This window comes from Emys orbicularis, chromosome 13, assembly GCF_028017835.1.
Source record: "Emys orbicularis isolate rEmyOrb1 chromosome 13, rEmyOrb1.hap1, whole genome shotgun sequence".
Classification (NCBI taxonomy): domain Eukaryota; kingdom Metazoa; phylum Chordata; order Testudines; family Emydidae; genus Emys; species Emys orbicularis.
In genome coordinates, this window is record NC_088695.1 from 15512989 (window position 1) to 15536377 (window position 23389).

The following is a 23389-nucleotide window of genomic DNA, read 5'->3' on the forward strand; positions in this document are numbered from 1 at the left end:
TGTCTGGCGTTGCAAGCTTCCAGAGGGCTATGGCCACTCGCTTCTGGACAGTCAGGGCTGCTTGCATCCGGGTGTCATTGCGCTTCAGGGCAGGGGACAGCAACTCACAAAGTTCAAGGAAAGTCCCCTTCCGCATGCGAAAGTTTCGCAGCCACTGGGATTCATCCCAGACCTGCAGCACTATGCGGTCCCACCAGTCCGTGCTTGTTTCCCGTGCCCAGAATTGCCGTTCCACAACATCCACATGACCCATTGTCACCGTGATGTCCTCGGCGCTGGGTCCCGTGCTTTCTGACAGGCCTGTGCTACTCTCAGACTTCAGACCCTCACCGCGGTGCCGTAGCCTCCTCGCCTGGTTTATCTGCATCTGCCTCTGGGAAAGGTGGATGATAAGCTGCGAGGCGTTGACAACAGCCACAACTGCAGCGATGGTCGCAGCGGGCTCCATGCTCGCAGTGCTGTGGCGTCCGCGCTGTCACTGACCAGAAAAGTGCGCGAACTGATTTCCCGCCGGCGCTTTCAGGGAGGGAGGGAGGGCGGTAGTGACGGGCGGATGACGACAATTACCCAAAAGCACCCTAGACACATTTTTTTTACCCAGAAGGCATTGGCAGCTCGACCCAGAATTCCAATGGGCAGCGGGGACTGCGGGAACTGTGGGATAGCTGCCCACAGTGCACCGCTTCCAATGTCGACGCTTTCCCCGTTAGTGTGGACTCACAAAGTCGAATTACTGTCCTTAGTGTGGACACACACGTTCGACTTTGCAATATCGATTCCACATATTCGATTTAAGTGAAATCGAACTACCCTCGTAGTGTAGACATACCCTGAGTAACAATCCGGTAACATTTTCAAAAACACTTAAGCGAACATCAAAAGTGAGTTAGGAGCCTAAGATCTGTTGACCTTCAGTGAAGACCTAGGCTGCTAAGCCTTAGAAACTAAGAAATTTTTGAAAATGGGATTTATGCTCCTAAATCACTGAGATGATTTTTAAAATGTTACCTGAACTGATTGAGTAAGCTTATTGGATGGGGACTGGGTACTTGTGTTTCGTGCTTTTGATGGCAACAGGAGGTTGGTTTAGAGAAAGTGCAAGCTCAGCTAACTAGGCTGAGATTTCCAAAGCTGCCTCAGGGAATTAGATGGGAACTCAGAATCTAAATCACTCAGGCAGCTCTGAATATCTCAGATGTAATATCTAGAATTAATGTGTTATTACTTGCAGTCACCATAGCGTTCACCCAATAAAAAGAGAGATTTGTTTTAGGATTAGAAGTTTCTTCCCTCTCCAGGACTTGCCCTTTGAGACTAGAAGTTTGACTCTACTGACGTTTTCTAAAAGTCAGCTAAATACCAACTTTTCCTTCCCTGTTACATTCCCCACAGCAGAGGTGCCTCAAGAGACTGCACCTTGCCAAAGGATATATTACGAATCAGAGAAGACGTTCCCCATTTGGCGGAGGGTATGATGCACAGGGCAAGTTACCAGACATGGCAACAGAGTCTTGGTAGCTTTTCTAGGTTATGATGGTCTATTTACTGGGTAAATGAAAGAACATGGATGCGGTGGGAAGCGAAGGTGGACTGAATAACCTGGATCCTGGTCTCTGAAACGGTGAGTGAGAAGGTGACAACAGAGATTCTGGCTTGTGACTGACCCACCTTAAAGGTAAATCAGCCTTTTCCTCCCTGCTTTTTGAAGCTCAAGATTTTTGAAGCAATATAATTTTGCTAGATAACTGATTCCATGGGAATCCAAGGGGAACTAGGCAATGATATCTCTCAAACTCCCAACCCAAAGCATAATGATAGAATTTGGAAAAAGGAAAGACCTGTCAGGTCCCTGCTATCCTAGCTCATTATCTGGCCCCCATCACTGTGGTATCTGGGCACCTCACTGTCTTTAATGTCTCTATCCTCCCATCGCCCTGTGAGGTGCTATTATCCCTGCTTTAAAGACGGAGACCTGACGCCCAGAAGGACAGATTTATAGAGGTGTTTCAGCACCAAAAGACACACACACACACCCCAGTGGGATTTGTAATTGATGGGTGTTAGGTACCGCACCAATAAGCATTTTTTGTACCTAGAGAGCTTTGATACTTTGGCCTGAAAGTCACACGAGGAGTTTGTGACTAGGGAGGGAATTGAACTAACATCGCCCAAGTCCAAGGCGAGCTCGTCAAACACTGGAGTATCCTTTATTCCGCGTTAAGCTTCCCTCCGTGCTACTTACAGGATTTTACTTTTCTTTCTGGCACAGACCTCGCTGGGGCATGGAGAGGGTTAGGGAGATGTTGTGGGTAAAAACAGAGCTGATATTTGCTGCTGTGCTCAGTGCTAGGAGAGGAGACATTGGCAATAAATTCGCTTGGCAGAATCCGGATTTTTTTTTTTTTGTAGTTTTCACGACTAATGTTGATTTTTATTAATTCCCCCTCCCCCCATTTTAAACTATTTTAATTTTTACGGTTGCAGGAAGTTCAGCAGGGGGTGGGGGTGGGGTCAGGGTTAGGGCAGCGCTTACAGCGGGGCTGCAGGGGCTCCCAGCATTCACCAATAGGATACTGGTGGCTCCCTGCACCACCGAGGTGCAAGGGGCAGGGAAGGTGGCTGCCCTGGCCCAGTGGAGCAGAGATCCATGGCCAGGGCTGTGAGGAGGAGAAGGAGAGCGAGCCCCCGGCTGCAGGGGAGCCCTCCCCGAATGGCTGCCTCCATGGGCAGAAGCCATCTAGCAGCGGGATAGCCTCCCCCATGGCCACGGACTCCTTCTCCTCACAGCCCAGGCTGGGGGTCTCTGCTCTGGCCTGCCAGGACTGCAGCCTGCCCCGCACCTTGCACCTGCAGGGATGGGTGTCACCGGCCCCACGGCCATGCTGGGAGCTCTGTGCAGCTCGGCTGTCACTGCCCCGCTCGCTCACTCCAGTGACAGCTGGGTACGGAGGGTCCCTGCCCGGCCGTGGGGCCGGTGACTCCCATCCCTGCCAGTGCACGGCGCGGGGGGAGGGTGCGCTAATGCCGCCGGTGACCGATCGTTTCTGTTGTTGGCTTCAGTGTCTCATTTACCGACGTCTAGCGATTGAAACCGAATCCTGCCGAGCCGAGCTATAAGTGTCAAAGAAGGCTCAAGGCGTTAGCTGTCCAAACCCCATTGAAATCAAAAGTTCCATCCTTGAAGTCACTGGAAATTTTATCTTTGACTTCAGCGTGAGAAGGCTCAGACTGAACAGAATTACTCAGGCTTGTAAAATTAGCTTTGTGCATAACTCTGTGCAGGATCAGGTCCTCACTTAGCAGTTAATAAGGTTTAGTAATGGCAGACTAGACAGACACAAACAAAAAGGGAGAGAGAGAGAGAGAGAGAATTAATGTTTTTTTAACCAATGTTAAAGAAGAAAAGAATAAAATGTAGAGCTGAAAAAAAATTCTGATAGAACATTTTTGCATCAGAAATCGTCCGTTCATGATCAAAATGTTCAATGAGAACACACCAATTTCTACAAAATTTTGTTTAGGAAAAAAGTTATATAGTTTTATAAAATCTTAAAATATAAAATTAGAAAATTTAAATAATTATAAAAATATTATTATTGTATCAAACAAAATACAATACAAATATAAAACAACATAAAAGTAATATAAAATGAAAATCAAGAAATACAATTAAAAATAGATATATACATTTTTTTTAAAGTCAAAATTGGACTGAAAACCAACATTTTGAAATCATGGAATTGCCAATGAAAGGGAAATTTGGGTTCCACACCGGTCTCATAATATGAAAATAGCACATTTTTTACAAATTTCAAACTTTATACAGAATTTTTTCTTGCAATAGAGGATAAATTTCGATCTATAATGGTGGTTACTAGCTTGAGGTTTTTTGTTTATTTGTTTATTTTTAATGAAGATTGGGTCTCTGTGTAGAGTGTCCTACTGCAGGACAATGAAATATTGTCCTAGGGAACGACAGGTATTTGTCTGTTTAAGATAAAAACTTTCAAAGGGCGCTAATAGAGTTAGGGTTAGGGTTATTTCCATTTCAATTGCAATTCACTTGGAGTTGGCCACTCAAACACTACAAATCCCAATCTTATTTACTTGGTTTGCTTCTTTCTTGTGGCTTCCCCTTAAATAAAAAATCCTGACCCATTTCGGCAGTGGAACTGCAACCTATCAAAGGACACTGTTCTGCGTTAACAACAAGGAGTCTGGTGGCACCTTAAAGACTAACAGATTTATTTGGGCATAAGCTTTCGTGAGTAAAAACCACACTGCATCCGAAGAAGTGAGGTTTTTACTCACGAAAGCTTATGCCCAAATAAATCTGTTAGTCTTTAAGGTGCCACCAGACTCCTTGTTGTTTTTGTAGATCCAGACTAACACGGCTACCCCCTGATACTTGTTCTGCGTTGATACACCAGGAAGTGAAAGCTGTGACTATTGGAACCAATATCTATCTGTGTTTCTGAACTGTTGTACATGAGCATCATCACCATAGTATTTGAGTATTTGGTGTGATCTCTCCAGTTACTACACAGGTTTCCAGAGAGGTTTTGGTTAACCTGCATTCTGCTCATATATCAAATCTGTTCCAGGGGTCAAGTGAGATGGCATTTTCCTCATTTCCCTTCCCTAGCCTCAACTCTCTACTCAGCTATTGTTCTGTTAAGCAGCTGCAGGGACAATGAAAACAATGCTGACCTTTTATTGAGTGAATGTTCTTCATTTATATCCCATAGTGAATTTCTTTCCCGTAGACACAACCTATGACGAACCCAGAACAGGGAAATCAAACATACATCGCAGAATTCAACCTCCTGGGATTTGGGACTCTTCCTGATCTGCAAATCCTTCTTCTTTTCCTGCTGTTTCTCTTGATCTACATTGCAACCATGGCCGGGAACATCCTCATCATGGCGCTAGTTGTGACTGATGGTCACCTTCACACCCCCATGTACTTCTTCCTGGGGAACTTGTCCTGCTTGGAGACCTGCTACACCTCGACCATCCTGCCCAGCATGCTGGCCAGTCTCCTGACTGAGAACAGAACCATTTCATTTAGTGGGTGTCTCACACAATATTTTTTCTTTGGTTCTATGATTGCCACAGAATGCCTTCTCTTATCAGTGATGTCTTATGATCGGTATTTAGCGATATGCAATCCAATGCACTATGCAACCCATATGAGTGGCAGGTTATATCTCCAGCTTGCATGTGGCTCTTGGACAGGTGGCTTCCTATGTAGTGGCATAATAACATTGTCGATATCCCAGTTAACTTTCTGTGGCTCCAATGATATTGACCATTTCTTTTGCGATCTTATCCCCCTGGTAAATCTCTCCTGCAATGATCCTCAGATGATGGAAATGTTGGCTTTAACACTATGCTTGATTTTCTTAGTGGTCCCATTCCTACTTACCTTGATGTCCTACATCTGCATCATTGTGACCATCCTAAGAATTCCTTCCACCACTGGGAGGCAAAAGGCCTTTTCCACCTGCTCCTCCCACCTCATTGTGGTGACCATTTATTATGGAACTCTACTGATTGCCTATATGTTCCCAACAACCAACACCCTGAGAGACTTCAAGAAAGTTCTCTCTGTCGTCTACACCGTCCTGACTCCCCTGGTCAATCCCCTCATCTACAGCCTGAGAAACAAAGAGGTCAAAGAAGCTCTGAGGAAAGCTAGCAGGAAGTTCATGTTTGGACGATGCTAACCGATCAGTTTCCTTAGGTTAAAATCAAATAGACATACCATAGGCTGGTTTGGGGCCTGAACCGAAGCCTGCTGTAGTCCAAGGTCATGGGTTTCGTGTCATGCTCTTAGAGTCACAGCTATGGGAGAAAGTGGAGACAGAGAGCTCTTTAATCCTGTGACCCTATTCTTTTTAGGACCTTTATAAGATGCCACAGGTGGGTACTACTGGGTTGCTCAGAGACTTGAAGTTCTGGCTGCTCAAAGTTCAGACAATGAGGGGAGTTTGTGTTCCGTGAGAGGCTGCAGGCAAGATGAACTCAGCTGGAATGCTGAGCATCCATTCATTGTAGGGTGAGAGAATTCTACACACACACACACACACACACACACACACACACACACACACACACACACAATGTGTGATTCCTACATTATAAAAATATAGGGTTGCAATGTCCACATGGAACTCCAGTGTTAGGCAATTGTATAATTAACTTTTGTTTCTTAGTGTCTTTCATCCCCAGGCTTCTTTCCAAAGGAACAGAAAAGCAAAAGGAAACCCTCTAACCTGTACCGCAGAACACAGGACACCAGCCCAGGCCTCTTATTTGCCCATTTTCAACAATGACTTAGGGCCAGTTTTTCAGGATACTTGGCTGCCCAGTGGGATTTTCAAAAGCATCTGGGCACCTCGCTTGCTAGATTGGGCCCAACAGGTGAGCCAGACCAGGGAATGCCTATCTTCCCCAGGTCCGTGCATCGCTCTGGGGCTTCGGCGACGAGGTGCCTGGTGTGGGACTGCAGGGGGCATGTCCAGAGACAGAAGCATAGGGGCCTATGAGCCTTTTACTGCAAACACTTAGGTGCCTACAGGGTTTGCCAGCAGCTCAGCAGGGTTTTGTGAATAACAGGGGGCCGGATTCTGGGATTCAGAGGCCTAAAGTGGAGACTTTGTGACTCTAGCCCTAACTCCACATCCTTATCCTCATGTTATAGCTGGGGAAACAAAGGCAGAAAGATGTGATGTTACCTGCCCAGAGACATTCAGCAGGCTAGTGGCAGGGACAGGCAAAGAAACCAAATATCCAGAGTCCTAATCCAGTGCACTCTCCGCTCCACAATGTCCAGTTGTAATTGACAATGGGACCTAAGGGTGTTAGGTGCCCAACTCCCATTCACTGTCCATAGGATTTGGGTACCTAACATCAGCCTCTTATAGAAAAACCCAGCCTGTACATTTATAGCCAAAGCAATGCCCTGAGAATTCCTTCCACTCCCGGGCGATGTTTCCCACCAGTTCCTTCTAATGTTTTACCATTTTCAAGGAGACCCTAATAATTGTGTCTCTGTTACCAAAAGCATTGTGCAATAAAAGAACTAAACTAAGTCTTCTCTTTCTGAGTAGCAGCCGTGTTAGTCTGTATCCGCAAAAATAACAGGAGTACTTGTGGCACCTTAGAGACTAACAAAATTTGTTAGTCTCTAAGGTGCCACAAGTACTCTTCTCTTTCTGTCGTCTTTGTTGTCATACCTCCCATTATCTACCCCCTTCATAACCAGTGTGAGCAGGGCTGGCTCCAGGCACCAGCCCACCAAGCATGTGCTTGGGGCGGCACCTGGAGGGGGGCGGCCCGAGAGCGGGGCCGCTACTGGGCTCGCCGCCCTCCCCGCGGCGCTCTGGCCACCGGGGAGAGCGGAGCCCCGGCCGGGCTCGCCGCCCTCCCCCCGGCGCTCTGGCCGCCGGGGAGAGCGGAGCCCCGGCCGGGCTCTCCGCCCTCCCCCCGGCGCTCTGGCCGCCGGGGACAGCGGAGCCCTGGCCGGGCTCTCCGCCCTCCCCCCGGCGCTCTGGCCGCCGGGGACAGCGGAGCCCCGGCCGGGCTCTCCGCCCTCCTCCCGGCGCTCCGGCCGCCAGCGGAGCCATGGCTGGCTCGCCGCCCTCCCCCCGGCACTCTGGCCGGTCGGGGAGAGTGGGCCCGCGGCCCGGCTCGGCGCCGTCCCCTGCCGCGCTCCCCGCGGGGGGGGGGGGGGGGCGGGCAACGGGAGGCTTTTTTGCCTGGGGCGGCAAAAAAGCCAGAGCCGGCCCTGAGTGTGAGGAATACATGTGTCAAGGCTTGGCTACACATAGAAGTTGCACCACTTTAACTGTACCAGCCTATCCCCACCAGCCCTGATTAGAGAAGGAGCCCAGCTGAGGGGAATCAGGCAATGTTCAATAAAGGGCAGAAGGGGGCTAGAGTAAGAGGCCAGCTCAGGATGCTGAAGTGAAATTTCAGAGAGCAAGAGAGGGAAAACCCTGGGACTGGGGGAATTGCTACAGCTAGGAAGAGCTGAGAGTAGCCTGCTAAGGCGGGAAGGACTCAGATCAGATGGGGAGTTTGGATGACTTCTGGGTTTAGTTTTGAACTTTAAGTTAATAAATGAAACCTATATGGGGATGATTGTGATTGGACTGGAAAAAACCCGTGTGGAGTTTATTTGGGGGAATGAAGATGGCAAACTGAGGCGAGGGGCCATGTTCTGGGCTGCCCTCAGGCCTTCAGGGGGCACCGTGAGGGGGCCATTCATGTACTCTGACTGGATGCAATTATAGTGATGAAAAGGTGCTCATTTCGGTATAGTTCATTCCCATACGGGAAGGGGAATAAGATATAACAGTATAAGGGACTTCTATATTGGTAAACTGTGTCCACACTAGAGGTTGTACCGGTATAATGATTTCCATAACAGTGTCACACCACTAACCAGAATAGTTATACTGGTGCAAAATCTGTGTGGAGACCTAGCGTGAGTCCATGTGAAAATACATCAGCACATTCATGGCCTTGAAAAGAACGCCGATAATCCAAGGAAACCGTCTGTTGCATTTCAATGGAATGCTGATAATCTACGCTGATTGGCCAAGTCAAAAGCGGCCGATTGACAGAAAGAGAGGCCAGAGTGAATAATTCACAGCTAGACACTTGGGGGGCATCTACACTGCAGCCGGGGCGGTGAATGGCAGCTCCTGTAGACGTAGCCGCTGTAGCTGTACCCTAGCTAGCTCACTCAAAATAGAAGTGAGGAAACCACAGTACCAGCTTCAGCGCCGGCTGCACAAGCAAGAATGTACCCTGGGCTACCAGTGCGGAACTCTGCACTGGGGGCAGCAGAGGGGGAGGGATGGGAAAGGGGCGGCTTTATTGTGTAATGGCACTAGGGGTAACAGAGGGTGAAGTCTGGTAAAGGCGTGGCTATGGTGTATAATGGGCACTATGCAGAAGCCAAGCTTAATAAGGCCAATGTTTTATGTATCCTTTCTAATGATCTTTAGATGGCAGCGGATCATAGGGAATGACAAATGGACAGTAATAAATATTAAACCTGTGATTTTAGTAAAAAAAATATTAAGTGATTAGGAGTCGATAAACTCGGAATTAAATATTTAAGCCGAAGCGTGTGAAGGTCCAGGTCTATCCCTGTATTATAGCCAATTTTCAGTAGCCTTCAAAGAGTTAGGCAATGGGTTTTCATCCCTATCTGCAATATTTTTGTCAGAGATTAATTAAAAGCAAAGCAAAAAAAAAAAAGAAACCTGTTTTTTTTTCCTTAAATGCAGTTATGTGGGCCACAATATTCAACATTGGGCATTATGAAAAATAAAGCTTTGGTAACACAAAATTATTCACACAGGTGATAAACTGGACTGACACTTTATTACATGGTTAGTGAGCACATTACGCTAGGAGAGGACTTGGAATAACAATCTTCTAATTTGTTTTGCCTTCAGAAATAAGTGGATATTTGTATTCTTCCATAAAGGCTGGAACAACCCTTTCCTTCAGGGGAAGATGTGACAGTATGTCAAAAACTTCATGCTGAGAAAGCCCAGTTTTTGAATCAAATTGCAGAATATCCTATAATACACAGAAATGAAATGATCATATTAACTGTACCCAAATAGGACCGTGAACTGGCTAGTGTGAATATATAACCAATCCTATAGAGGAGAGTAATCAATAATGTTCTGTTGGTTATCATTCACTCCAATAGACCAACAAGAGGCCTATAGCTCTGGTACAAGATTATCTAATTTGTATAATTGCCATGGCACTGAAGATCCCTGAAACTTTTCAGGGATAGGTGAAGAAACTATTTGCACTTTTGTAATCTCAGGTTTCTAGCAATTCAATGGGAGTGGGGTGTTTATTGTATATATTACCCCCCTTTGAAAATCCCAACCTAAATGTGTAAAGCACCTTGTTGCACCTGCATTTTATCTGAGCAACAATCCCCATTTGCTCTTTTCAGAAATGTCTGAGCAGGAGGCCTTAAACTAAGGGTAACATTCTGAAAAACACTAGAGCAAATTTCAAAAGTGACTTAGGAGCCTAAGACCCCTTGACTTTCAATGAGACTTAGGCTGCTAAACCTTAGTAATTAGGACCTTTTGAAGATTGTACTCTTAATGGCAGCACCCACCTCACTGGGATACTGGGAGGGTTAGTGAGATGATGTGGGTGAAGCAGAGCTAATATTTGCTGCTGCTGCACTCAGTTCTAGGAGTTGGGAGATTGGCTATAAGTGTTGAAAAAGGCTAAAGGCGTTAGATGTCCAAATCCCATTGAAATCAAAGGGTCCAATCCTTTAAGTCAGTGGGAATTTTATCTTTTACCACAGCAAAAGAAGGCTCAGACTCAACACAATTATTCCCAGGTGTAAAATTAACTTTGTGCATACCTGTATGCAGGATCGGGTCCTTACTTGACAGACAGAATATAATGGCAGATAGGACATCCACAAACAAAAAGAGAGAGAGAATTCATATTTTTTAACCAAAAAAAGAGAAGAAAATATAGAGCTGATCAATAATTTTCTAATGGAATGTTTTTCCATCAGAAAATGCCAAACTGGCAAGATCAAAATGTTCCATGGGAAATTTCTACAAAATTTTTGTTTAGGGAAAAACTAATTACTGTATATTTTATAAAATAATACAAAATGAACTATAATACAAAAATAAAATAGAATAGAAAATAAAATTTAAAATGAACATAAAAAGTCATAAAAACTGAAATAAAATCTCAAAATAAAATTTTAAATATATTTTTGGAAAGTCAGAATTGGAATGAAAACAAAAATTTGAACTCATGGAATTTCCCATGAAATGAAAATTCTGGTTCCTGAATAGCTCTAAGAATAAGAAAATCACCATGTTTCTTACAAATTGCATAGAGAATTTATTCATGAATAAAAGGGTACATTTCCAGCTAAAATAAAATTTGTGGCTTGTTTGCTTTTGGTGTTTTTTTTTTAAATGAAGACAGGATAAGTGTGTGACCAATAATACCATTCCTACCGTGGGAGCTAACCACAGGGATTTTCAAACTTTGTTACTTTTGGCGTAAGATAATTACCAGGCTGGGTCTCTGTATGTAGTGAGCCCTATTGTGGAATAAGGAAACACTGTGAAAGGGAAGGACAGAAGTGTTTGTGTAGTGGCATACACACTTCTCTGGGTGTATGCCATGAGCGTCATGGGAGGAAATGACAACAATGATTTTAGGCATCAGTTCTGCCATACGTACTTGTGTCTCCCTCACAGACCACTTGTCCCAAACCTGCCCATCGAGCTCAGTTCTGGACCTACAACCAGCACAGTTTGGTCCAAAGTGCTGGTGCCAGTGACCTAGACCTGATGGGGAATCCTGAACTTGATCAATGTGAGCAGACTGAATCCTGCCTAGCACTGACCACTCCAGCCCCAATGCAGCAAAGCATTTAAGCACATGCTTAACTTTAAACGCCAGGGTATTCCCACTGAGGTCACTGCAGTTAAAGGTGTGTGTGATTTGGTGGAGTGGCGTGTGGGGTAGCTCCGTTCATTATGTCCATTATTACCAGGATATTGAATTCAGTGAACTAACACAAAGGATTTGTGTGTCTAATAGAGATGGAAGAGGAGAGAGATTGGAACTTTCAGGTTCACTGGTGGTAAGTTATACTGAACTGCACTTTAGTGATGCAGGTGGGTTTTTATGTTATCTCAAGGGCACTTAGGGACAGATTGTTAAAGATATTTAGGTGCCTAGTGGGTTTTTCTAAAGCACCGAGGCTTATAAAACTCACTGATTTCAAAGGGTGTTCGGCGCTTCAGTGTTTTCAAAAATCCCACCAAGGGCTGGATTCACAAAGGGTCTGTGATCATTGGACCTACGAACTTACCCTCATTGTGAGCTCAACTGTGAGAAGTGCGTGAAAGTTCACAGAGCGTCACAATAACCTAGAACAACAAACGTTGATGGGAAAAGGTGCAAAGAAGAGATAAAAGACTGAATTAGTCCAAACAAGAAGGTCCCCTGGTATAACTCAAGGACGGTTTTACAGTCATGTCTGGTAAATGAGAACAGCGTGAGACAGGAAGTGAATGAACCAAAACTGGCATATCACAAATTAGAGCTAATTGATGGACAAGATAATGAGTGGATGGGCTTTTCCACCCATCACTCCCTTTTGGGGTTCTCAAAAAAAGAGACTTTGGGAGGAAGTTGGCCATCACCATGCTGGCTGACTAAAAGACAAGAGAAGGGGAAGGTCCAAGCTTCACCAACATGGGCTCCCACCCCCACCATTTTCTGGGACCCTGGACCTTCTTCATCCTAATCAGGATGTACAAAGTAAAAGTGCTTGTCAACACAACTGTAACTCTGCGCTTCTTGAGCAATGACCCAATCTGCGTAACACACATACTCACACTCTGCCTTTGCAGATCACTCAGGCACTAGGACACAGAACAGCTCTAAGACATGGAGGAGGAGTATGAAATAACTAAATATTCACTGGAGCTAGAGGACTGGAGCTTGGGTGTCCCAATTCCTACATGAGTGCCCCAACCACGCCATTACAGAATAATTGTAAGTCTCTTTCTTTGGCCCAACAGATTTTTAACTATTTCATACAAAGCTTCAACAGGCCAGAGTGAGAAAGCCCTGGGGCACGGACCATCTTTTTGTTCTGTGTTTGTACAGCACCTAGCACAATGGTCCCTGGTCTATGTCTAGGGCTTCAAATAATAAAGTCTTTTTAGTTCTGAAGCTTTTCCTTCTCTGTTCCATCCCGTCTGTGGCCAGAAGAAGTATGATTCTATTAACATACTGTCTACCCTCAACAAATAAACAAAACATGCGAATAACTTTTCCTTCCCAGTAATTTAAAATGCTTATTAGCAGATGTCTCAAGGGAGAATTCACCTGCTGTGTTTGCAGATAAATAACTGCTCAGGAGAGATATTCATTTTCTGGTGAGAGATACAAGGCAAAGCAAACCAAGGGTCTCAGCACAACTAGGGTGTCCAGCCAGGAACATGCAGGTCTCATTACTGCTTTTCACTGCGGTGTGTAGCTACACATACCTTACACGCTGCCGCCAATAATGTGCAGTGTAGACATACCTTGAGACAACTAAAACACATGAAGGGGGAGCAGATAGGAGACAAATGGCAGAACCAGGATCCTGCTCTCTGAAACACTGAGTGAAGAGGTCACATCACAGGTTCCAGCTTCTTCTATGCCAGCCTTAAGGTAAACAAATCTTTCACACTCAACTTCATTAAAAATTGATCATTCAAGAAAGGGAAGCAAATGTCACCTTATCCATCCAACCATGTCAATGTAGTTTCCTTTCCGATAACCCTATATCTTTTGCCTGGGTCACTGAAAGAATTAGGGTGATGATGGAAACTCAAAGATCCAAGTAGAAGTTGCGGTACTAGACAATTTGCTGCCAGAGTCTTGGTTCTTCACTGAACCAACAAGATGAAGGGCCTTATGGAATATTTATGGAACTAAATTGCTGCTGCTGCTTCATAAAAATGTATCATCTTCAGATTCTATTGTAAATTGTGTTTTCTTTCCCCTAGTTGCACCTCATGGCGAACCCAGAGTGGGGAAATCAAACAGTTCTCACAGATTTCATCCTGCTAGGATTTGGGAATCTCCCTGAGCTGCAAATTCTTCTCTTCTTGCTGTTTCTTGTCATCTACATTGTGACAGTGGCTGGGAACATCCTCATTGTTGTGCTAGTTGTGGCTGATCAGCACCTTCACACCCCAATGTACTTCTTCCTGGGGAACTTGTCCTGCTTGGAGACCTGCTACACCTCCACCATCCTGCCCAGGATGCTGGCCAGTTTCCTGACTGGGGACAGAACCATTTCTGTTAGCAACTGCCTCACACAATATTATTTCTTTGGGTTCCTGGCAGCTGCAGAGTGCTATCTCCTGGCAGTAATGTCTTATGATCGGTATTTAGCAATATGCAAACCACTGCATTATGCTGTCCTTATGAATGGCAGGTCCTGCCTCCAGCTAGCAGCTGGCACTTGGATTAGTTGTTCTCTGGCTATAGACATAACAATATTTTTAATGCAACAATTAACTTTCTGCGGCCCCAATGAAATTGACCATTTCTTCTGTGACTTCATCCCAGTAATAAAACTCTCCTGCAGTGACACACGTATGATGGAGCTTATCACTACCATACTGGCTGCTATATGCACTCTCCCGCCATATCTATTAACCCTGGCAACATATGTCTGTATCATCACCACCATCCTGCGAATCCCTTCCACCTCTGGGAAGAGAAAAGCCTTTTCCACCTGCTCCTCCCACCTCATCGTGGTGTCAATTTTCTATGGGACCATAATGATTGTCTACATGCTACCAAAAATTGATACACTGAGAGAGCTGAACAAAGTGTTCTCCGTCTTCTACACAGTCCTGACTCCCATGCTCAACCCCCTCATATACAGCCTGAGGAACAGAGAGGTCAAAGAGGCCTTGGGAAAAGTTGCCACTAAATTCTCTGCTGTCAAAAGGATTCAAACCTTCTTATCATAGTTTGTTCAGTGCACGTGAAGTGGGAATGAGCTGGTTTGCTGTAATAGGTCTGAGTCACCTCTGTCACTGGCCATCCGGCTTTTTAGGTGAGATTAGTGGCCGCTATAGCTCGCACTCAATATTGGGGCTGATATTTGTGCTGTTTGGGCTTAGGGATCCAGGTCTTTGTGGTTTTATTAGTCTGATATTTATCACTGCTGTTGTGACTTGCTTTAAAAAACATTGTCAATGAGGCACCAAGGCAGAGAGATGCCATCCTGTGCTTCCATTACGATACCGCCTGTAATTACATGAGCACACACTGTGTTTTATACTGGGCCCCTTTACCATGGATTGCATCAGATGCTCAATATTTCTTTTTATCCATCTCCTTCAATATGCCAAGGTAATGTGAGATGAGGCCCAGGACCCAATAGCTCTGTAAGAACTTGAGCACTGAGGTGGGACAATAAAGAAGAAAGGTTGGTACTGTGATAATGGCACAGAGAGACCTGGCTTCTATTCCCTGTTTTGTCACTGGGATCCAGGGAAGCTGACTTCACCTCTCTGGACCTCAGTTTCCTTATCTGTACAATGGAGTTTCTTGACACCCTTGTGTGAATGGCTGCTTCAATCCCTTACTGCCCAGGGTACCCTTGTTTTGCAGATTTCCAAACTTCATAGCTCTGAAATTTGATCTGTCAATTATACAGCAGAGAAAGCATATGGTGTCCATTCCTACAGTGTGCTGGGCATTTCCTGTGAAATGCTGAGCACCCACAGCTCTCAGTGAAGCCAGTGGGAATTGAGGGCACTCAGCAACTTGTAATGTCAAGTCCAAGGTGAGCATGATTGTGGGTGAACCCAGCCTGGTCTGTGGCAGCACCTGGCAGATACATCTTATTTCCCAAGAACTCCACCAGATTCTGTCTCTGCAATTCATTGTTGCCCCATTAGTGTCATTGTGATAGCAGAAAATGCAGAGTGCCAGCTCTGCTATAATTAGGCTTGGAAGGATTAGATTTTTATCAGTCAATGCCGATAAGCATCAATTTCCCCGTACATGCACAAACTGAGAAAAAAATATTTCCACAGATAATAATCAAAATGTGCAGATAGACAAAGTAAGAAAAATGCTGTTTGAGAACTTATTGGAGTTTGATTTAAGGATATTTACTTTGTATATTTTGACATGTGAGTTAACAATTTGTGTTTTAATGGTTATGAAATTTAACTTTGTAAATCTAAATGTTTTTTTTGCCATTAAACAATTATTCTCTGCTGCCCTCATTGTCTGACCACCCATAATTTTGCACCACTGTGAAAATAAAAAATAGAAAATAATGCTTAACAATGAACATCAATGTTATCCATCAAATTATGTTTTAAAAAAAATGAATTCTGCCAAGCCTAGCTATAATTAGGGTTGAGCTTCACTTTTTCTTGAAAGGTGGATCATTCTAAGTGCTTATAAATTTGCCCTACCTCATGGGGAAGCCAGGTAACATTAGTGTTCCAAATTTGAACCAGAGATTCCTGAGTTTCAAACACCCCCCCCCCCGCAACCTTCCCAAGCAACAGCATTGTGAAATCAAGTTCTTCTAAGGATTTTTTTTGTCATACAACTGGGGCTCAAATTACAGCCTGGATCTGCCCCCAAACTTATCTCAGTCACTCAGGATTTATCTCAGCTAATGCACAGCACCCACTGCCCCTTTGGGGTTACATTGAAGAAGCTGTTGTGATCCAGAGACCTCGTGGTGTGAACTGGCAGAGGGCTCAGGGGGTCCATAGAATTTTACAGGGATCCTCTAAGCCAGTTATATGCATAATAGTTCACCAAAGGGTGGCGTGTGAGGTCTCTACCAGGAGCAAGTAGCTCACTGATCATCATAATTATTGGAAGATGTTTGTACAGGCAACAGTTTAAGAGATATGTAAAATATTCGGTTCCAAAACTGTTAAAGGACAGTTTGTCACCTGAGTCAAGGCAAGGCTCAGGGCTAACTCAATCAGCACACAGAACAATGAGTATCTGGGGAAACAGCCTACATTTACTGTCTGGGCCCGATGAGGGCCTGAGGATTTACAAAGACAAAGGAACCCCAAGAAAAGTCTCTGAAGACGAGATCTTTTGGGGGAAGAGACAATAGTCTGTAACTGCATAAAAAAAGAGGAGAGGGGACAAGATTTTATCCTTCAGCAAGGAGGCAAGCTGGCAATGTGCTTTGTCATAAGGAATAGGGGTCACAGGAAGCCTGGCTGTAAAGCGCTGGTGAGCAATACCTTATTAGACATGAGAGTACCTTGTTAATTAAGTCTCGGCTCTAGGATGCTGTGACATTCCCCAGGGTACAATCTGGACAGATGGACAGCTGTGTCCCCTCAATTCTCCAACCTGGGGTGCCTTTTACATTGCTTTGTTGTGAGAACAACCACTCCTTGCCTGCTCACACACAGCTCCCAGCATGTAAATCACTCCCTGCTACATTGAATGAGTGTTATATCCAAACACCCATGAATTATACACAGGGTGACACCAGCAAACTCCCAGTCCCAGACTTGTCCCCAGAAATGTGTGTCTTGGACTGCCCAGCTCTCTCCTTCTGGACAATATAAACTCATAGAAAGTCCGTCTAGAGAAAGTCAGGCAAGGGGAGGGAGGATGAGGGAGATAATGTGCCAATATTCAAAAAAGGCAAGTAGGGTGCTAGAGTAACTATAGGCCAGTTGTCCTGACATCAATCCCAGGCACAATACTGGAAAAGCTGGTACGGGGTTCAATTGATAAAGAATGAAAGGATAGGAATATAAATAATGCCAGTCAACCTGGTTTTATGGAAAACAAATCTTGTCAAACTAACCTGATTTCATTCTTTGATGAGATTACAAGTTTTGGTTGGTAAAGGTAACTGCATAGATGTGATCTACTTAGACTTGTGCAAGGTGTTTGATTTAATACCATATGATATTCTAGAATCATAGAATACTAGGGTTGGAAGAGACCTCAGGTGGTCATCTAGTACAATCCCCTGCTCAAAGCAGGACCAACACAAACTAAATCATCCCAGCCAAGGCTTTGTCAAGCCAGGCCTTAAAAACCTGTAAGGATGGAGATTCCACCACCTCCCTAGGTAACCCATTCCAGTGCTTCACCACCCTCCTAGTGAAATAGTGTTTCCTAATATCCAACCTAGACCTCCCCCACTGCAACTTGAGACCATTGCTTCTTGTTCTGTCATCTGCCACCACTGAAAACAGCCTAGCTCCATCCTCTTTGGAACCCCCCTTCAGGTAGTTGAACGCTGCTATCAAATCCTCCCTCACTCTTCTCTTCTGCAGACTAAATAACCCCAGTTCCATAAGCCTCTCCTTGTAAGTCATGTGCCCCAGCTCCCTAATCATTTTTGTTGCCCTCCGCTGGACTCTCCAATTTGTTCACATCCCTTCTGTAGTGGGGGGACCAAAACTGGACGTAATACTCCAGGTGTGGCCTCACCAGTGCCGAATAGAGGGGAATAATCACTTCCCTCGATCTGCTGGCAATGCTCCTACTAATGCAGCCCAATATGCCATTGGCCTTTTTGGCAACGAGGGCACACTGCTGACTGATATCCAGCTGCTCGTCCACTGTAATCCCCAGGTCCTTTTCTGCAGACCTGCCGCTTAGCCAGTTGGTCCCCAGCCTGTAGCAGTGTATGGGATTCTTCCTTCCTAAGTGCAGGATTCTGCACTTGTCCTTGTTGAACCTCATCAGATTTCTTTTGGCCCAATCCTCCAATTTGTCTAGGTCTCTCTGTATCCTATCCCTACCTCCAGCATATCTACCTCTCTCCCCAGCTTAGTGTCATCTCCCAACTTGCTGAGGGTGCAATTCATCCTATCATCCAGATCATTGATAAAGATGTTGAACAAAACTGGCCCCAGGACAGACCCCTGGGGCACTCCGATTGATACCGGCTGCCAACTAGACATCATGATCGCTACCCATTGAACCCAACAATCTATCCAGCTTTCTATCCACCTTATAGTCCATTCATCCAATCCATACTTCTGTAACTTGCTGGCAAGAATACTGTGGGAGACCATATCAAAAGCTTTGCTAAAGTCAAGATATATCACATCCACCACTTTCCCCATATCCACAGAGCCAATTATCTCATGATAGAAGGCAATCAGATTGGTCAGGCATGACTTGCTGACTGTTCCTGATCACCTTCCTCTCCTCCACGTGCTTCAAAATTGATTCCTTCAGGACCTGCTCCATGATTTTTCCAAGGACTGAAGTGAGGCTGACCGGTCTGTAGTTCCCCGGGTTCTTCTTCTTCCCTTTTTTAAAGATGGGAACTATATTTTCCTTTTTCCAATCGTCCGGGACCTCCTCCGATCACCATGAATTTTCAAAGATAATGGCCAATGCCTAAAAAAATAACACTATGCAGTATCGGTAAAGACAGCAGAGAATGGCAGAAAAAGACCCATTAGCTGGAAGCTGAAGACAGACAAATTCAAAATAGAAATAAGGCCCACATGTTTTAATGATGGGGGTAATTAACTATTAGAACAAAATCCCAAGGGCAGTGGGGGATTCTCCATCTCTTGATGTCTTCAGACCCAGCCTGGCTGCTGTTTTGGAAGATGCTTTAGCCAGACACGAGTGATTGGGTTCAAAACACGGGTAACCGGATGAAAAGTAATGGCCTGTGCTGCACAGGAGTCAGACTAGGGGACGTAATGCTCTCCCTTTTGGCCTTAAACTCTATGAATCGCTGATAACTGGGGATGGGTGGTAGGGGAGAGGATTGAGAGTTGGGGGAGTGTCCAGGGGAGGATGAGTTGGGCCAGGAGGAGGGGAGAAACACTGGAAGGGGATCATGGGTGTGGATGGAAGGGGGGTGGAGTCTAAGCAGGTGGGGACTGTCAGCTCCACATTCCCCTATCTGGTTTGAAGCCACCACCCTTTTCCCCTCCCCTCCCCTGCTCCTGTCCCGGCTGGGTGGTATGGGTGGGGAAGGAGAGATGCCTCTTATTCACAGCCCCATCACTCAGGGCAATGGCTGGGAGATAGAGGGGGCACACCTCAAACAAAGGGGGGAATGGCGTGGCAGCGGCCCCAGACCCAGTCAGGATCTGGGGGGCCCTGCTCCTCTGGGGGTGTCTGATCGCCTGTTCCTGCCCCCCATGCGTGAGCCTGGTCTGCACACTTCCACCGACACCACCAACAGGACTCGGTGCTGAAATGAGGTGTCCTTGATCTCTCAAAGTGCGGCCACACCGATCCTCATATCACAGCGACAGCTCCGATCGCAAGCTGCTCCAGCTAATCCCTCCACTGCTCAATGCAGCTACGCCTAATACAGTGACCCCACTTGGGGCAGACGCAGACCAGTGCTGGTATTCAAATCTGTGGAACACACACCGACAGCATCCTATTCTCTTAGCCCTTCCTCACACCTATTGAGAGTGTGGATTCATAGATTTTAGGGCCAGAGGGGACCAACTGATCATATCATCTGACCTCCTATATAACAAGCCAGAGAATTTTACCAGTCACTTTTGCATTGAGTCTAATAACTTATGTTTGACTAAAGCATCTTCCTGTCTTGATCTGGAGACATCAAGAGCTAGAGAATCCACGACTTCCGTTGGTAGTTTAACTTTTGCAGGCACCCCCATTACTGACTTATACGCGATGGCTATTGCCAGCTCCAGGAATCAGAGTTAAAGTTGTGTTGTGGCGATAGTGTGTACCTTAACTCTTCATTTCCTGGTTTTCAGAGGTTTAAGTTTAATGACTTTCCTCATTCTGGAAGGGTACAAGGCACCTCTGGGCAACCTTAACTCGGATTTAACAAAGTTTTGGGGCATTTAATATATGTTCTAAAGAGAAAAAAAATGGAGAAGAGTTTTTCTTTGAAGTTAGAAGTTCTATGCCCTCCAACTTGTTCCCTTTGAGGTTAAGAGTTTGACACTCATAACAATGTCCCAGTTTTCCTATACATTGATTTAAACTCCCATCTGCAGAAATGTCCCAGGAGATTTCACCCTCTTGCATGAAGGATAAATAATGAGACAACAGAGACAGTCGTTTTTATACAAGGCACAACATACACCAAACAGAGCAGTAGAACTAGGGCATCCAGACTGGAATCTGCTTATTGAAGGAAATCAAATACATGGAGAGGTGGTGTTAGAAGTTGGACTGTAGAACCTGCATCCGGGCCCCAGAAATGTTGAACAAAGGGGTCATATCAAACTATTCCAGCTTGAAATAGACCCATTTCAGAGGTGAATCAACCTTCATTACTCTTTTCAGTTAAATCAGAATTGCAGATGAACAAGAGTGGGCAGCTGATAATGTCCATCCTCTCTGCTCACTGTTGTATTTTACCTTTCAGGAGGGGATCTGCCTCACTGAGTTGTTGAGAAACTTAGTGATAGATGCTAACAATTTTTTTAGCTGTATAGGCTGCAATTTTCATAGCCTCTTTACTGGGCACCCCACTCCCCTAGGCAGGTTTGGAAATCTCAGCCTGAATCGTATATCTTGGAACCATAGGAATGGCTGTATCAGATCAGATCATAGGCCACTTCACTGGGTAGATCAATCTCCAACAGTTACATGCACAAGCTGCTTAAGAGGTAGGTGCACAGAGCAGCTTTCTCCCAATCCACCCATGTAATTAGCCATTTAATTGGCTTATACTCTAAGACAAAGGGATTTATTTCCCTTCCAAACCTCTGCATTTTATCTTTAGTTTGTGTTTGAATTCTCGATAGTGTAACTCTGGACGTTCCGGTTATCCATGTAAATGCTCAGTCCTTTTAAATCATGGTTTGCTGCTCGTGGCTTGTGTTCTGCAGACCAGTGCTGCATGGTGTGGGAACAAACAAAACACCCTCGTAGAGAACACATTTAATGGACTTTCCAAATATTTTCATGTTCTAGAACATGATGATTTCTGCAGATCCATGAAGCTGACCGATTTTTTAAAAGCAAACACAAAAATAAAATAAAAGATTGTTGTGCATTGCAACTGGCTTCCAGCGCTTTCCATGCAGTTCTTAACACTGATATAACCTGTATTGCTACAGCATATGTATACCTAGCCTGATATTTCGTGTTGTAAGTTCAGTGTCCATATAGAATAACAGATTCTTTAAACTGCTGTTCGAGAAGAGCAATAATCTATTACAGAAATTGAGTTGTCTATCAATTTACACCATGGGTTGCATTCCCCACCCAACCATTCAGCCAGTAACCAGCAGGAGAAGTCATTAAAAAAAAAAAAAGAAACTTCTGGCATTATTTGCTGACAATACATTCATCTTTAAATATATTTTTCATGTTCTCTTCCAGGGTATATTGGATTTTCTATAGATACTACCCATGGCCAATGCAGACTGGAGCAATAAAACAGCTATAGAATTCATCCTCCTGGGATTTGGGAATCTCCCTGAACTGCAAGTTCTTCTCTTCCTTCTATTTTCAGTTATCTACACTGTGACCATGGTAGGGAACATACTCATCATTATACTTGTTGTAATTGATCAGCACCTTCACACTCCCATGTACTTCTTCCTGGGAAACTTGTCCTGCCTGGAAACTTGCTACACCTCAACTATCCTGCCCAGGATGCTCATCAGTCTCCTGACGGGGGACAGAACCATCTCATTCAGAGGCTGTATTGTACAATTTTATATTTTTGGGGTCCTAGTTACTACAGAGTGTTTTCTCTTATCTGTGATGTCTTATGATCGGTATTTAGCAATATGCAAACCATTGCACTATGGAGCCCATATGAATGGCAGATTCTGTGCCCTGCTGGTGGCTGGGTCTTGGATAAATGGCTTTTTGGCTATTACCATGACAACGTCTTTGATATCACAACTGCCTTTCTGTGGCAGTAAGATTGATCACTTTTTTTGTGATTTCACTCCAATGGTAATACTCTCCTGCAGTGACACTCGCCTAATAGAATTTTGGTGTTTTGTCCTGTCAACTGTATGTTCACTGCCACCATTTCTACTAACTGTAACATCCTACCTTTGTATCATCACCTCCATCCTGAGAATCCCTTCCACCACTGAGAGGCAAAAGGCATTTTCCACCTGCTCCTCCCACCTCATTGTGGTTACAACTTTCTATGGGACTCTGATCATTGTTTATCTCCTACCCAAAACTAAGATACTGAGAGACCTGAACAAAGTGTTCTCTATCTTCTACACAGTCCTGACTCCCCTGGTCAATTCCCTCATATACAGCCTGAGAAACAAAGAGGTAAAAAAGGCCCTAAGAAAAGCAGTCAGTAAATTTATGGATTTCACGAGAATTTAGAGAATGTAAGGTCATTGTTTTAGCTGTCGATGAAAAGGCAATAAACTGAGAAGATTTACTGAATGTGAGAAACAGATTTTTCTTTTTGGTGTTGTATGGTCATTTCTTCAGAATACCTAGTGATGACTTGTGGCTTGTGGCTTCAGAATAGCTAGTGATGACTTGTCCAAAGAAGAATGGAGTTACTAAGCCCAATAGAGTGAGATAATCAAGATTTCTCCAGGGTCAAAATCATTGGGTGATATCCTGACCCTGCTGAAATGAACGGCAAAACTCCCATGGACATCACTGGAGCAGGATTTCACTCATTAAAATAACACACCATTCAAATGTAATTTACCCAGTGTACCTGCTTTGTATTGTACTTAACGAGTGTTATATAAATAGGCTTGGCAGGATTAGATTTTAATCGGTAAATATCAGTAAACATTGTTTTGTCTGTACACACACAAACTGATGAAAAAATATTTCCATCAAAAATCATAGATAT

At 44.7% G+C, this 23389-nt stretch overlaps 3 protein-coding genes across 3 annotated transcripts; all 3 read left to right on the forward strand.

Moving 5' to 3' along the window:
• Positions 1-4775: 4775 nt before the first annotated feature.
• On the forward strand, positions 4776-5729 carry LOC135887346 (olfactory receptor 11A1-like). Its single transcript, XM_065415111.1, has one exon. The coding sequence runs from the start codon at positions 4776-4778 to the stop codon at positions 5727-5729; it is 954 nt and encodes a 317-aa protein (XP_065271183.1).
• A 7881-nt stretch (positions 5730-13610) lies between these two features.
• On the forward strand, positions 13611-14582 carry LOC135888038 (olfactory receptor 11A1-like). Its single transcript, XM_065415852.1, has one exon. It carries the CDS (start codon positions 13614-13616, stop codon positions 14580-14582), a length of 969 nt encoding a protein of 322 aa, XP_065271924.1. The 5' UTR covers positions 13611-13613.
• Positions 14583-21951: 7369 nt separating this feature from the next.
• LOC135887500 (olfactory receptor 11A1-like) lies at positions 21952-22899 on the forward strand. Its single transcript, XM_065415244.1, has one exon. It carries the CDS (start codon positions 21952-21954, stop codon positions 22897-22899), a length of 948 nt encoding a protein of 315 aa, XP_065271316.1.
• The last annotated feature ends 490 nt before the right edge of the window (positions 22900-23389 follow it).